The sequence below is a fragment of the Cervus canadensis genome, chromosome 2, assembly GCF_019320065.1.
Source record: "Cervus canadensis isolate Bull #8, Minnesota chromosome 2, ASM1932006v1, whole genome shotgun sequence".
NCBI lineage: Eukaryota > Metazoa > Chordata > Mammalia > Artiodactyla > Cervidae > Cervus > Cervus canadensis.
In genome coordinates this window covers 24,147,014-24,164,311 of record NC_057387.1, presented here as the reverse complement: position 1 = coordinate 24,164,311, position 17,298 = coordinate 24,147,014, and the positions used below count along the sequence as shown (strand labels likewise).

General features: G+C 39.5%; 1 protein-coding gene across 1 annotated transcript in view; it reads right to left on the bottom strand.

Moving 5' to 3' along the window:
* SPAG17 (sperm associated antigen 17) overlaps positions 1-17,298 on the bottom strand; it is a 232,357-nt gene that overhangs the window by 163,027 nt on the left and 52,032 nt on the right. The window contains exon 4 of the mRNA XM_043459617.1: positions 9,054-9,185. Coding sequence (XP_043315552.1) covers positions 9,054-9,185 — 132 coding nt within the window. The remainder of the gene's footprint in view (positions 1-9,053; positions 9,186-17,298) is intronic.

The window sequence follows — 17,298 nt, the reverse complement described above, 5'->3', positions numbered from 1 at the left end:
CTGAGGGAATGTTTCAATGTTTTCAAGTGAAGGATGAGGCAAAGTTATCAACTCAGGATGGGCAGGTATGAGGTAGGAGGTTTCACTAGAGAAGATAATGTGAGTCATCTCAGAAAGTGGGGAAGAAAGCTCACTCTCTGCCAGTGTGGAGAGTTTATTGGAAGTTTTGAGACTGTTCATTTAAAATGAAACCAGAGCCCAGATCAGTGCCACTGAGTCCAATTAACTCAGAGGCGTTGGTAAAACTTGTGCAAGCAGGTGCTCTCCTAACCACGCCTTGGATCATGGTGAGTTCACTAGAGTGAAAAACTCCTGTGCAGCTCTGAGGTGGACAGCTAGCCTCATCACAGAAAAGCCCCAAGCTGGCCAACAAAATCCTCCAGAAACTTCTACAACCATCGTTTAAATAAACTCACAGGGTGATCTTCAGAAAAGAAGAAACCGTTTTGGGTTAAATTATTCTAAAGCTCACCTTCATTTATTTCATCCACCTTTATACATGCATTAATATTCCATCATTCCAAAATCACTTTCTGAGTGTGGTGGCCATTTGTGTCTCAACAAGACAGTTGCTGTTGTTTAGTCACTAAGTTGTGTCCAACTCTTCTGCAACAAAATGGACTGTAGCCTGCCAGGTTTCTCTGTCCGTGGGATTTCCCAGGCAAGAATGTGGAGTGGGTAGCCATTTCCTTCTCCAAGGCATCTTCCCGACCCAGGGATTGAACCCAAGTCTCCTGCATTACAGGTGGATTCTTTACCATCTGAGCCACCAGGCAATGTGTTCCCTTAGCAAGGCCAAACTTGATACCCTGGAGACAAGCATCTTTTAAACTAATTTCCATTAACAGTGAAATGACCAACACTGATCTCCCTCCTTTCACAAAAAAAAATTCTTCTAGATCCTAATTTACTTCTTTAAGGAACATTTGTAAATTATAAAAATAATCATAATTGAAAAATTAGAAAAATATTGAGGATTTACCAAAAAATTCACAGTTACACCATCCAGAGAAGATGGGTAAAGAAGCTATTAATGCCTTTCTTCAAATTATGTTTAGGCGTCATTTTAATGTAATCATTACTGTCACCTCTACACAAGCTCTGGATTTTCCATTTAACAATGATGTACCTTTAATTGATAAAATATCAAACAGTATTGCTATGTAAAATATTTCTCATAGTAACTCTATATACGCTTTTCTGGTGTGCAGACACTAATTGGTAAAGAACAGAAGCAAGTGAAAACACCTGGGTCTTCTGAGGTGTCAGAGGCAGGCAGAGAAGTCCTTGGCACATTTCTGAACATGTTCTTTGCCCCATTAAGTCCCCACTGCTCCCCCGGGCTGACTCCAGTGGTGGTCTAATTGCTCCTCTCTGTGTCCTGTCCGTATCTCCCTCCCTCCACACCTGAGCTGAACCAAGGCAGTCACTTTGTCCCTGTTTCTGAACAGTGATTGACTACTTGCCCCCTGGAAATCTACTTTGGTAAAAAAGTTCATCCTCTTCCACCAAGGCCTAATCACAGGAAAATCACCTCCTATCTATACCTTCCCTTTCCTTTTCTTCTCTTCATTCTGAATAAGCCCCTCCCGGCTATGGGGTTTATATCTTTGGGTCTGAGGGCAGGAGTGGGGAGAAGTAAAGCAGGTTTGCTGAGCCCCCTCCTAAATCACAAGCTAAAACTTGTTTGCACCAACCTCTTCGGGCTTTCTTGCTTCTGAATAACATGACATGCATGTTCCTATTCTATGGTCAACTCCTTACAACTTGAAAAACTCAGAGGAAACCCTTGCCAATTTAAGGCAAAAAATTTAGGAGGGGGTGTATTCAATAGCCCCTCTTTTTACAATGTGAGGGGAACAGAGGCTCCCCTACATATGAAGGGAGAATCAGGCTTGTTACAGAGTACATTTTCTTTAAAATGCAGTGGTTCCAAAAGGCATCTGGATGCCTCCTATGGCGAGAAGATCTTGGACAGGCACAGAGATCTCTTACCAGTTAAGCTACGTAGCAGATGCGGGGCTCTTGTCTTAGCAATAACCAAAAAAAAGTATTTGGGTCTCACATACTCAGCTGAATATTAAATGACACCCACCTAGAATCCTTAATCTTGTTATTCTCACTTTTTAAAGGTTAAAATACAAAATTCTCCCCCTTTGGAATTGGGCAGACTAGTTACTTGACACTTCAAAAGTATTTAAGACTATATTTTATTTCTAAACGATTTCTTAATGCCAAAATTCAAATACTTTTATGGGTATTCATTCTGTTGTTTTTCACAATAGAAGGGGGGGGGGAATGGTAAAAGTCAGTGGGACTGATGGTAAATATCTATACTTCATCTCGTGTGTGCGTGCTACACTGCTTTAGTTGTGTCCGACTTTTTGCGACCCTATGGACTGTAGCCCGCCAGGCTCCTCTGTCCATGGGATTCTCCAGGCAAGAATACTGGAGTGGGCTGCCATGCCTTCCTGCAGCAGATATTCCCGACCCAGGGATCAAACCCACGTCTCTTAGGTCTCCTGAATTGGCAGGCGGGTTTTACCACTAATGCCACCTGGAAATACTTCATCTTACTCTTATAGATAATAGCACATCTACATATTTGTGTATAATTTGTGTTCAATATATGTTCTATCATAAGATTCTAAAATAATACTATTAAGGATATAGATAAGAAAAGATGTCATAGAAGCTAAGTGACTCACTCCATTATCATGTGACTTCTGAAAAACAGGGTTTATCTTCAGAGTGCTACTCAATTCTCTTTCAAAACATTATTCTATGTATCTCATAAACAATCTATTGACCACAGATGATGAAAGGACAAAATGGACTGAAAGAAATGTATGGTGTCAAATAAGTTCAAAATAAAGAGATTAAACATATTAAAGAGATTTGTTTTCATGAAACTCTTCCATCTTTAAAAAGCTAATACAAAGTTAATTTGAACAGGGCATTATTTATGATTTCTTTTAATGGAGAACTGGGACTAAATGGTTCTAGAACCTACTCTGGAGACACAAGGTTGTGAGAACATTTGGTGGCTCAATTAATCCATATCTATTAACCGAGGCTGGGGCTACCCTGATAGCTCAGATGGTAAAGAATCTGCCTGCAATGCAGGAGACCTGAGTTCAATACCTGGGTTGGGAAGATTCCCTGGAGAAGCAAATGGCAACCCACTCCAGTATTATTGCCTGGGAAATCCCATGGACAGAGGAGTCTGGCAGGCTACAGTTCATTGGGTCACAACGAGTTGGACACAACTAAGCAACTAATATACACATGAACCTATACTAAGGAAATTATCCAAAATAAGAAGAATTTTATAAGATTGCTCATCATAACATTGTTTATTATGAAAGAATACAGAAATAATGGAGATGATGAACAATAAAGGAATTTTAAGTATGGTAGTCAATAGAATGTCACCTAGCCAATAACAATGGTAGGTGTGGATGCTGTGGTAATAAGAAAAAATTATGGTATATTTTAATTGAAATAAAACTGGATTAAAAATCTTTTAAAATATTATAGCTGTGTAAAGAAACACATCCATAGAAAGATAGAAAGCAAATATACCAAAATGTTAACATTAGTTGTAATAGGGTTGTGGCATTATGAACATTTTGTTATTCCTTTTCTATACTTTCTATTTCTTTGCCCTCCCTGCATGCCTGCCAAACAGAAAATATAATGCATGGGATTGAGTCAGGACCTTGCTTTCCTAGAGAACTGCTGAGGTGTAGGAAAGGTAAGCCTACAAGTGTCCTGGGTTCACTTGACCAAATGATACAATCTAGAGATTGCACAAAGTCCTGGGGTGCCATAGTGCAATTCTTCACCCACAGAATCAGAACATAGCCATGTCTGTGTGTGGTGGTGGGTAGGTCTAATGTCTATCTGATGTCTGTCTCCGGCAGGATCCTTTCTGATTCAGCCAACGCTATCCTACATCCATAAGGGAAGAGAGAAGGGCTGAGGACATTTGGAGGAATCCCAGGAAATCTAGTTCTAAGAGATTCCCCCAGAGACAAGCTCATTTCTGGGCTGGGTGGTTGGGGTGGGTGGTGAGATTGGATAAAAAGTCAGGATTCCCTTGGGAATTGGTGGTTTCTTTGAGCAGTTCCCCCACTTAACCTCAGAATGTTGTGCGTGCGTGCTAAGTCGCTTCAGTTGTGTCTGACTCTCTGGGAGCCTATGGACCGTAGCTTGCCAGGCTACTCTGTCTATGGGATTCTCCAGGCAAGAATACTGGAGAGTGGGTTGTTGCACCAGGGGATCTTCCCGACCCAGAGATTGAATCTGTGTCTCTTATGTCTTCTGCATTGGCAGGTGGGATTTTTACTACTTGTATGCAGTATAACTAGCAAGTTGGTAGATCCCACTGAGTAGTCATTTGTTCCTATAATGAGGCATTTCTGGGAAGTTCTCTACTGATTGCCAGCCAAAAGTTCTATTTTGTATAATTATTGAGACACAGAAGCGGTTTGTACAGTGGTTAAGAACATGATCTTAAAGTCTGACAGTTCTGGATTTAAATGCCAGCTCCATCTCCATTCAGCCATTGGAAATTTACTTAACTTTTCACATCCTCAGCTTTGCCATCTGCAAATCGAGAATAATACTCTGTACCTCATAGAGTCATTTAAACAGTTTAAGTATAGTGCCAAGCAGACAATAATAGTAGCTAATTACTATTATTAGCTCCTGTAACTGTAGCTATTTGTATTTCAAAATACTACTCTTTTAAATATGTATATTTCTTTACATTCCCCCCAAAGTCTGTAAAAGGTTTCATTAATTAATAGCATCCCAATTAGGAAAGCGTTGCTCTAGTTTACAGACAAACCGCCAAGGAATCATACATGATTTACCCTGAATCACTGAATTTTATAGCTCTTCAGATCCAACGATTCTGTTGGTAGTATCCTCATTTCGATAATCCAGCCTCAAAGAATTCCACGCAGTTAGTAAGGCAAGTTATTCCCTTCCGGAAACCACACGGGTCCCTCTAAACTGAGTTTCTGCTCTTCCTCTGTTTGATTTCTTAAAATAGTTTCTGAAGATTTTAACCACAACTGAATCAAATCTAACCAGCCTGTAATTTCCTGGTATGTCCCTATGGCCTTTCTTTTAAAACAAAACACACATACAAAATGGCATTACATTGGCTGGTTTCCAGTGTTTCGGGGTTTTAACTGGAGTAAGCTGGAAAACGTCAATGAAAGTTACCCTAATTTCTCTTTGTCAGTCCTTTGGAGCAGGTTCTGGGTTGTTTGGGTTTCATCATGATATCTTATCAAATTTAGATGCTTTTAATTTTGAGTTGTTTTAAGAAAAGTTTACCAATACCAGCTGTCCATGTTCTTTACTGCATGTCTTCCTTCTCTTTAGTTCTAGGACATCGAAAAATAAGGCAACTTGTACTAACTTGTACTAAGTAGGTAAGTCAGAAAGAGAAAGAATTTCTCTGCTTTTATATAAAAGATATGCCAAAAATATCTAAGAAAATATGGACTGGTTATTTGAATTCACAACTTAAAAGCACAGTTAGAATATATTTAGATCTTTCCCCAAAACCTATCCAAAGGTTCTGAACTCAACTCAGATGTACAGACTACATTTAGTTTGGCTGATTATTTAAATTAGTTAATTTTTTGGTTTGTTTTATAGCCATTTAAATTTTTTCCAAGATTAAATGTTTTCTTTTAGCTGAATTCTCCATGGATTTTAAATATTTTGATTCGCAATGAAGTTTTTTTGGTTTTTAAAATGTTCATAATTAATATATAACCTAAAAGTTGTAATTAAAAAGAAAAAAATGTGAATAATATTGTAATATTCAGAAAATGACTAAATTAAAACATGGTTCAGAATAGAAACCAATTATTTTAAAATTATAATGTTTTTAAAATGTTCATAATTAATATATAACCTAAAAGTTGTAATTAAAAAGAAGTAAAAATGTGAATAATATTGTAATATTCAGAAAATGACTAAATTAAAACATGGTTCAGAATAGAAACCAATTATTTTAAAATTATAATGAACCTTATGAAAATATATGTCCCAGTAGATTGTTTCTCTAAATGCTTATTTCCATAAATGTTTGTTAACAAATTAACAATTAACAACAAATTGATAATGATATAACTAAAAATGCACAATAAATGTTCAGATAATGATGTGTGCAAGGAAAATTCATTTTCAAACAAAACATTCTCCTATTCAGATTTTAAGATAAAATCTAATTTGGGATTAATTATATGAAAGAATCATATTCAGAAGTTCTGAAATGTTAAAATACATTTCTAGAAATAAAGTATATTTTCTTAATGATATGTATGTTTGGAAATAACCAACAAGATGTTTCCAAACAGATAAAAGTTTCAAAATATATTCAACTTACTACAATTAGAGGCAGGAATTTGTCTCCTAGAGATTTACATGCTAAAGGTTCTAAACTGTTCTAAGAAATATCTTCCTTGTATTATTTCTTATAATATTAATTATCCAGCGTACTTTCTTCATAGACAAAGAAAATGCAATGTTAAGCATAAAGTATTATAAATGATTAAACTTAGTGGAATCTAAACTAATGATATTTTTACTGTATCTGGCTATTGGAACTATATTATTAAGCATAGATGGTTAAAACAGAATCAAATATGTAGTGTACATTACATTTTTTTCCACTGGACAAAAAGGACAGGGACCTAATTATATTACTGTTTTTTGTCCATATAGTCTCCCTAGTATTTTCTATAACTACTGCTATGAATAATTGTCAAGCATTCCTTTTAAAAAAAATACAATTCCAAAGATTCAACAAAGAAGAAACAAAACACTCTGGGTTGTACAAGTGTAAACATATAACTAGTATTTGAGAGAAAGCAACTATATATATATTTCATGTTGATGTTAAAAAGCTACAGAGAGAGAGTCACTCCTCTTGCAGGAATCTCAGAATCTCACCTGGGGTTCACAAAGAAGAAATTGGATAAAGTCCTCTTTTCTTTTTTTCATTTTCTAATCCACAACGTAGCGTCAGTTTTCAAGCTTTATACTTATTTTGCTTTCGGCTCAATTCCCTGGCTGACAAGCATTAACCTCAATTGTTCTAAGTGACCTGCTGGGCAGTGTTGTTGAAATGAACATAGATTATGTCACCCCTCCAAAAACTCCCTTAGTCTTGCCTTCACTGAGATTACTTTTCTGGAGAGTACTCCCTTCCTTTCAGTTTTCATACATTTACTTAGCACTGACTCATGTGGCTGCACCTCAGAGATTTGGGGTTGGTGTTTTGGGAATCCAATCTAATGAAGATACCGATTAGATTATGTAATTGTTGTCTCTTAATTGCTCAAAGAGTTCTCTTATGCATCTATTACTTTTCTATTTTTATAAATCTAAAATTCAACCCCCAATTCCTTAAGACTTAAATTTTCAACAAAAAGATGATTTCTGTATCTTAAGAATTTCATAACTGCATTATTACTTTGTTCACATTTCAAAGAAATAACAGTGCAGAAATAATTTTATACTGTTAGCTTTAAAAACTTCCTCAGCTTCCAGGATATCCCATTTATTGTTACTTAAAATTTGTTAACTGAAATCTAAAACCTACTCCTATCACAAACAACCACTGACTTAAAACAGGTAGTAAACAAGTAAATTGACACTCAGCAAGTAACTTACATTTGTGGGTGCTGTGGGAAAGCACAAAGCTAACAGAAGATGTAAGAATTTTCAGAGGACTCACAGTCTACTTTTTATAATTCAGATTCCCATGTGACACTGGAATTTTAAAAAGGCAAGAAAAGCTGTTTCTATACTAGTTTCAAATTTTCCAATTTTTATTCTGCCAAGTCTTAACGTCCCTGAGTTCCCTGAGTATTGCTTAAGGTACAAATCTCCTGTACCCGAGAGAAAGAGCTTCATGTAGATGGAAAACTGTACCATCAACTGGGTTCATATAAGTAGAATTTTCCTGGGAACAATATATATCACTCTAGTAAGAGACTAAATAGGGAATCTCTTTGAAAAACATAAAGCCCTTTATTACAAATATAAGGTGGCATTATTATTTTTTTTTCCTGTGATTATCCTGTCAAGAGTTCAGTGCAAATAGGAAAGCCAAATTTGGTGGGGGTGGGGGGGTGGGGGTGGGGAGTCTTACAAAGAGGAAGTAGGTATTATTGGAATGTGCTCACTTTTCTCTTTTTTCTTCCATGACTTCATTTTGCCTTTCCCATTTAGAGGCATAAAGAAACAATTTACTTATAAATGCATTTCATACAAACACATGCACACATACTTATTACACATGTGCATACAGAAGCATCTGACTTTCCAAAAATATTTCAGCATAATTTGGAAAATAAGAAAAACATTTCTCATTTTGACAAAGGTTAAATAGCAAACGGGTTTGCAACTGGCACCAGTTTGCTAAAAGGACTTTAAAATATTTTTTTTCAAGTGAAAAATACAAATCTTTGGAAAACACACAGATTGACTTCATATGCAAATGAAAAATCTATATGTGAAGAAATAATCAGGTACATAATATGGGAGTAGAAGTGATGGATTGCTGCTGAAATATTTAGATTATTAGGAAGGTACAGATGTAGCCTATTATTTTAATAAGTACTCCATTGAATATCACGTAAAATATTTTAAATAGACCCTGACTTTTGCGGGGTTTTCTCACCTTTTTATATTCTCCTAATTCCGTGTCTCTCCCTGGTCTCTCCTTAATATGTTCCTAGCGTATAAACAGACTACCATAAAAACGACCTCAGCCACATGCCCTGGAATATTGTCGCATTTCAGGGGAACTTACTTTTAATGGGTTTGTCTTTGAGAAAATGTAATTCCTCCAATAGCTCTTTGGATAGACTTTTCCCCTAAAAAGTTGAGGCGACAGTTAAATGTGCTAGGTAACACTTCGTGGCAGGCTTACGGAGAGAGGAAGTGCCCTAGAGAACCTGGCCGCGGCTCAATCACTCTTGCTGTGTTTAAAAAACCCACCATTGCCCGCCCGGTACCTTCTTCTCACTTTCCCGTCGCTGTTGGTCTTTCAACTTAATCTGAAGAAGCTGAAACTTCAGGAGTTTCCCTATCAGTGGTAAGGTTAATTTCTCTCCGCTGTCCATAATTGCTTTTGCTGCCGTTAACACCTATGAAGAAACACAATTATTAGGAACGTGGCATTTTATAACCTTTGGCATGGCTGTCAGTGATGAAAAGATGAAATGGTATTCTGACTTTTGTAATATTTGTCTTCCTGCAAAGGTGCCTCAGTGCTGGCCCAAAAAATTAGGGAAAAATGCCCCAATGCCATAAAGAGAGGCATTTACCCTCTTCTCTAAATATATTGGGTTGTCTGAAAATGAACTTTTTCCAATAAGGGCTTCCCATGATGATGCTAGACTCAGGCTCCCAAAGAGGGGTGGAGGAGAGACAGGCGGGGCTCTGTGTCAGGATGACCGACGGGTCAGTTTCACGCTACAGAAAGTCTATTGTTTGGCGCAGCCAATAGCCCGAACTGTCAAACCTTGACTTATTAGGATGCTATAAATTAAGTAGGGCTTTATAATAATGGAAATGGCTATGTTAGCAGTCTTTTATTTCTTGGTGACCAAAGTCAAATGAAAGATAAAAGCTGTTTGACACGGAGGCGCCATGTGAACGTTGCTCCCCTACCCCCACCCGCTTGCAATTTAATGTTGATCCTGTTGGTATGCAGCCTAATTGGGGTGAAATAAGGTTATTGAGTTTTCTTTGGGTGACGACAGCCACTAGGAACATACAGCTGTATTGTCCAGATGTGTGGCACTGACAGCCTGTTTTATAACGGTGCTTTTTACAGCTTGTTTCCCCTAAATTTCACACAACTCTAACATCTGGGCCCTTTTCCTTGGAGCCCTATAACCACTTTATTTACTGCAAAAAAAATAAAATCATGTAAAATATACCATAAAAAGTTGCTACGTGTTTCTCTTTCTTCGTGTTGTCTCCCTAATAAAGTTCACCGTCGGCCGGAAGCACTGTCACAAAAGTAATATAGTCAAAGTGTTTCTCGACTTTTGTTTTTAAGCAAGCATCGGATTTATTTATAACCTCGGGATGAATTAGGTGTTACTAAAATGTTCTGACATGTTGCTTTTCTCCCCCCTCGGAGCAATTACTCCTCAGGGCGCATATGGTGTCAATTTCAGAGCCTCCCGTCTCAGACAATGACCGCGCACACTGCATCTCATCAGGCTGCGTCTTGTCTGAGGTTCATACCAGTCCCTGGTCAGGGCTTTCCTGACCGATCCGGTTCCTTAGGACTTTTCACTTTGCCAAGGGAAATAGCTGGAAGGAAGGGAGATGGCTATTTTGCTTCTAACTGCAGATGGCCCTGTGGATTATCATAAGCCAAAACGTAACTGGACCGCCTGGAGACCACATCGGGGTTTCCTGCCTTGCGTTGCAGGAGGGGAAAGCCAGGGGGAGGACTCCTTTAAAGCTGCTGTTTCCAAAAACCAACGGAACAGACCAAATGTCAGAGAGCTTTGCGTGTGTCTAAGCAAACACCCTCCGTGAAACACAGCTCTCTGCTTTTTATGGCAGTTCTGCTCCTGCTCATGCGATTTAGGGAAAGGGACATGATGGCTGTGATTTCTGGGAGCTGGAAAACATAAGGGTACACCTGCAGAACCTCACCATTTAATGATGACCAGACTCGAGAGAGAAGGGAATCCTGAGGGGTTGGACAGTTAGTTACACATAAAATGAAAGCAGTCCGATTGGTTCCAATCTCAAGGGTAGGTGTACCTGGTTTGAAATGGTATGTTTCAATACCAGCTAAACAGCGTGCCGACAGTCAGGCTTCTTTGTGACATCTGGTTCAAAATACACAACTCTGAGTTTGTAAGGCTCAGAGCAGTCTAGCATGGGGTGTTTCCCTGTGATGCAAATATAATGACAGCGTTGAAGGGAAGTCAACACTGGCCTGGGTCTCTTTTCCTGATGATCTGTGAAAACAGGATATTTACCTACGTCTGGGGTGGTGTGGGTGAAGCCTGCGTGGCGTCATGGTGATGGATGGGATGTCTCTGGAATTGCTTTTTATCCCCATGCCCCTACGAATGTTACCTCACGGTGTTAAAATGTACTCAAAGCACAACAAAACTTCCCAAGAGAAAGGTATTTTTCAGGCCATAAATGTTATTTCTGGTTCATCAAAAAACTGTCTGTAGAGAGCTGGATTTAAAACAAAAAGCCAGCAGAGCCTGAAAATAAGAATGACATCCTCCTGTGAAGTGGGGAGATGAGGAGCTGCAGGGCACCCGGGTTCTCATGGACACAGAGCCCGTAAGAGCAGTGGCGGGCGAATGCCCAGGAGGCGTCCTCCTTCCTGAACGGACCCAGTTGGAGGCAGACTCAGCACTGAGACCCACACTCCAGAGAAGCACACAGCCATGCCCGTGGCATCATGAGCAACCAGCAGGCTTGTCCTTTCTGGAAGAGATGGGACTCCCACACGTGCCACTGTCTTTCTGTCCTTCCCCCAAAGGGAATGATCATGTGGCTCCTGGGGATAATTAAAGTAACTGAGAGTCTCCTCTGAAAAAATTCTCAGACTGAAAATTTTTATGGTATGTGGGTCATCCCTGGGAGAAAGTAGAAACAGAAAATTATTTACAAATGAATTTCTATGGAAAAGTCTTTCTTCTCACACCCCACAGTTCACACTTCCACCCACCAGGAATTGGATCTCAGATGAAAAACAAATCCTTAGAAATCTTTGTCTGAAGGGTAAGTCTTTGAAGGAAGAAAAAAATTTGTGCAGAAGATGTAGATTTTAAAAGGTGGTGCAGTTTCTCGAGTAACATTTGAGAAAAGCTTCCCTCTCTTGCCTCACTTGTAGTAACTTAAGTAATAATCAAAATTTCAACCTTTCAGAATGTTAAGCATTCCTTGTCTAGTATCTGGGCTTCCCTGGTAGCTCAGATGGTGAAGAATCTGCCTGCAATGCAGGAGACCTGAGTTCAATCCCTGGGTTGGGAAGATTCCCTGGAGAATGGAATGGCAACCCACTCTAGCATTCTTGCCTGCAGAATTCTGTGGACAGACCATGGGGTAGCAAAGAGTCAGACAAAACTGAATGACTAACACCTGTCCAGTGTCTAGTCAGTGTGTGTGTGTGTGTGTGTGTATCTCTGTGTCTCTCTGTATGTATGTCTGTGTATCTGTGTGTGTGTATTTCCGTACGTCTCTGTGTGTGTGTGTGTGTGTGTTGGGGAGGTCAGATGCCAAGGGCTGTAGGTCTTGGGAGGATTGAGGGATACAAGGGAAATATGGCACAGTGAGCTGATCAGAGCTGTGGTGTAATTAGACAAAATCCCGTTTCCAGAACTAGGCAGAAAAAGTCCTAAGTGGGTTAAAACCTGGGTACTCATCAAGCCAAAATACCAAACAAATGAGCCTGACATGAGTCAGAAACTTAAAAAATGAGTCTTACAGGCAAGTGAGACTTATTAAATAGAGAAAAACTGCGGCCAGACAAGGCCTGTATGTGTCTCCTAGACCTACTCAGGCCAGACCACAGGGCCTGCCAGGCCTGTGGGAGATGTCCAGGTCAAGGTACCTGAGGTGCTCAGTTCTGGAAAAGTCCAGTGGAGGAAATTTAGCTTCAAACAGTGCAGCTGAGGCAGGAAGAAACATCTGTGTTTTACTGTGTGAAGGTCTGATTTTGAGGGTGGATGCCCTTTGTCTTCTAGGAGGTTTGTGATTCTGAGCACACTAAGAAATAAAAGCATTTCACTCTATATCACTGGCCTGCCTCAAAGATTTATGTCTTATTTACTGTCTAATGATCTGATCCAACAAAAACATACCAAATGAGCCAAATTCTTTGCTTGCCTGGGGATCAGGCCCACCCACAGCCACCAGTGCCCTCCTCTCCGCTCTTCATCCTGCTCTGAGGATCCTCCCCATGTTAGTAGTAAGCACGGCATCAGTCAGGACAACACTTACAACTGCTCCACAGGTTCCCAGGAGAACCAAATGTATGCACGTGTGCAAATGTATGTATACATATATACATATAAACATATACACATATGTATATATGTATATGTGTATATATGATAGATAGCTTCCCTTGTAGCTTAGTCGGTAAAGAATCTGCCTGCAGTGCAGGAGACCCAGGTTTGATCCCTGGTTTGGGAAGATCCCCTGCAGAAGGAAATGGCAACCCACTTTAGTATCCTTGCCTGGAAAATCTCATGGACAGAGGAGCCTGGTGGGCTGCAGTTCATGGGGTCTCAAAGAGTTGGGCATGACTGAGTGACTAACACTTACATTTGACACATATATGATAGACAGATGATAGGAAGATAGAGAGGACTTCTATGGGGTCTGCAGATCTGCCGCCTGGCTTCCCTGGTGTGCTTACCAGGAGGCATGTGGAACAGCTTGCGTTGCTGCTTAACTTGCTGCATGTTCAATCCAGGTGAGGTCTAAGGAAGGGTAAGACTTTGGATCTGCATTTCTCTTGCCTGGAGCAAGCCACCGGAAGGAGGTGTTGGGGAAGAGGGAAAGGTGCTTATGTTGGCAGAGAAGGGAGGGGTGATGGGAGAGGCATAAGGTGAGAGAAGACTTTCCCTCCAATTGTTCCAAATAGTCACCCTTATCCTAAAAATCTCTTGGTTTCAGGGTCTTCCTTGAGTGTCCGTTTGTTAGAGTAGCTGTAAAAATGCATAAGACATGATTTCACATTTAACCCATTATTCCTGCATCAGTGACTTAGGGTTGGTTTGGAGATGTAAAGACATCAGCAAATAAGGAACAGAATCCATAAACCTGACTCAGTCCAGACTAGACCAGGGCTGAGCAAATAGGTCATTAACATGCTAATTTTATTTGTTCATTTGTTTTTTCATTCATTCATTCATTTGGTATCACATTCTCTTGTTTCTCTCATTTAATACATGACTAAGTATAACTCTTCCTCGTCATGGTACGAAGTCCAAACAGTACCAGAAGGACATACAGTGAAAAAAAATGCTTCCCCAATCTCCTCCATTCCATTGACCAATTCTTGTCTTAAAATAATATCCTATGCAAATATAGACATATATCTTTTTATATTTTAATACAAATAGTATCACACTTTAATATTGTCAGGTGGTTTGTGTTTTTACATCCACAGGTAGCCAGGACAGCTTTCTATGCTGACACATATTGTTTGCATATGCATTTTTAAATTATTGGCATAAACCTCTATTGTATGGCTATTTGGTCATTTACCTAACCAGTTTCCAACTGATGGACATTTCAGTAATTTCAGGTGTTTTTTTTTTTTTTTTTCTATTAAGCTCATGTGTATTTTAAATATTTATTGATATTTCCAAATTGACATCTGAAAAGTTAGCAGCATTCTTGTTTCCACCACTGTATGAAAGCATCTGCTCCCACATGGGCCCTTTTAACTGGATATTCTCCAACTTTTGTCTATGTTCATGCTGACAGATCTGTGATTGTGGAAATGTTCTTTATCTGTACTGTATGACAGAGAAGCCACCAGCCACTGACTGCTATTGAGCACTTGAATATTGCTAGTGTGGCTGAGGAACTGAATTTTTAATTTTATTTAAAACTAAAATGTAAATAGCCACGTGTAACTCGGGGCTTCTGTTTTGGTCAGGACATGTCTGTGCTGCAATAAGAAGTGGAAAAATTACTATTTCATTTAAAATTATGTTTATTTAAGACAACAAGGATTTATTGTATAAGCACAGGAAAATATGTTTAACATCTTATTATGACCTATACTAGAAAATAATTTTTATATATATATATGTATAACTGAATCACTTTGCTGTACATCTGAAACTAATACTATATTGTAAATTAACTATACTTCAATAAATAAAATAATGTTTGTTTAATCATCCCACCACTTTGTCCCTTTGATTTTACCCTTAAAACTGAAAGAAAAGATATTTTTATGGCATCATCCTTGGCAAAGTTTATTAAGGTAGGAATACTCATATGCATTATTAAATAATAATGGTACACTCAGATATTACCCAGTGAAAGGTAATGGAAATTTATGACTTCCAGGCTAAGATATTTTTTTCTGCTCGTTTAAGAAATACGCCGTTGAACAGGTGAGGATAAACGGGACTTGCCTGAGGCATAATTTAGAAAGATACAGAGTGCCTTTTTGCTTTCTAAATCCCTCCTGCCACTAAAACAGAACAGATTTAACTTAGTAACTCACTCTGAATGAATTTTACTATACCAGTGAGTAAGCTGTATCATAAGGTTTTATCCTTTAGTTATAGAAGGAAAGGGACTAGCAACTGATGATGTAGTTTCAAGCAATAAGTAATAGGTGTGACAACTGCTAATTTCGGGTGGGAGGTGACTACTGTCTTTCACCTGAAAGCCTGAAATACCTGAGGCTGACTCTGAAGACGAATATAGTATCGCTTTTGTGCCCCCAGAAGACTGCAGTGGGACAGCAGCCTTCCGGCCATGACTAGTTTCCCCTGCACCCACCCTCACGTTTCACTGCCTGGAGTTGTTCTTACACTCCACGACTAGGTCTGCAGGGGAAGGACTGTGCAGGGAAAATGGAAATAACCTTGGGAGTAGGCTCAGAGGAGGAGCCATCTGAGAGGATGAGAGGGTGGGTGGGGCAGAAAACCAGCAAGACAGCATCTCTGTGCTGTGGGGAAGAATACAGGCAAGGAAAACTGCTCTAGGAAGTAAGACCTGGGACTTGTCTGTGTATGATTGTGTCTGAGTGTTTGTGCATGTGTGGTGTGTGTATGTACGTGTCTGTGCCTGAGTGTATCCATGTGCATGTCTGTGTATGTGTATATGCATGTCTGCACAAGTATGTGTGTTTATGTGTTCAGCTGCCTTTGGGGATGGTAACGACCATTAAAAGATAGTTTTTAAAAGCACTGGGAAAATTGAGACAGTAGATATGCAGCATTGGTAAAAAGAGAAAACTAACATCTTTGGTTGGCACCTTGAAAGTAAAACTGTTGATTATTTACCATTTCTAGCTAGTTATCCTGCAGAACACAAGTTCTTATGTTTATCAATAACATGTCAGAATATATATCTATATTTCCATCAAAGTAAACTGTAACTTTATGTGCCATCTTCAAAGTTTGCTGCTTGTGTATTCTGCTTTTGTCCTTTATATGCTATGTGTGTACATGTTCATTCACCCAGTTGTGTCTGTCTCTTTGAGACCTCATGGACTGTAGCCCCGCAGGCTCCTCTGTCCATGGGATTTCCCAGGCAAGAATACTGAAGTGGGTTGCCATTTCCTCCTCCAGGGGATCTTCCCAACCCAGGGATCAAACCCATGTCTCTTGCGTCTCCTGCATTGGCAGGTGGATACTTTACCACTGAGCCACCTGGGAAGCCGTATATATGCTATATATACTTATAAAATGACAAAGTCAGAGGAAGTACTGCCCCAGTGTAAGTGTGTATATATGTGTGTGTGTGTTTTTCACAAAATTTTCAATGGTTAGAGTGAAAGGTGGGTGAAAGGTGGGTGAAAGGTGAGTGAAAGGTGCTTTAGGTGGGACTGATTCTAAATATTTGATGAAAAGGACGGATGAGCAGGTGATTTCAAACAACTGAAAAAGAGCCACGTATATAGAGATTCCCTCATAGGAAAAGATTCCTGTTGGGAATTTAGGTCTTTGGGTTCAAGGGATGATGAACCCGCTGCTGAAGCCACAACTGCACATGGGCAGCATAGTACAGAAGCACAAGCTGCGTTTGTATCCCAGTCTTCTCAAATGATACCACTGGGTAGCCTTGGGAAAGTTCCTCAATGCCTTTAAACCTCACTTTTTAAGCTACATCCGGGTTTCTCAACAGTGGCACTATTGACAGTGAAAACCAGGTAATTCTTCATTGCAGAAGGCTTTTGTGTGCACTGGAGGCTGTTTTTTACCGCATCCTCTGGCTACCCCAATGGTGACAAGCAAAGTTATATCCAGAGATTGCCAAATTTCCCAGGGAACAAAAACATCCTTGGTTGAGGACCACGGATAAACACAAGGAGGATATGAACCGTGCTTATTTCACAAGACTATATTGAGAGTTGAAGGCAATAATAATGCACAGAAAGGCCTAGCAAGACTTCGGTGAATGACATACACACAGAAAACCCTCACTAAAATGAGCTCTTACTGTTCTTACGCTTGCATCCAGAGCAGGATTAGAATTCTTGAATACCTTTCAGTTCAGGTTGGGGGAGAG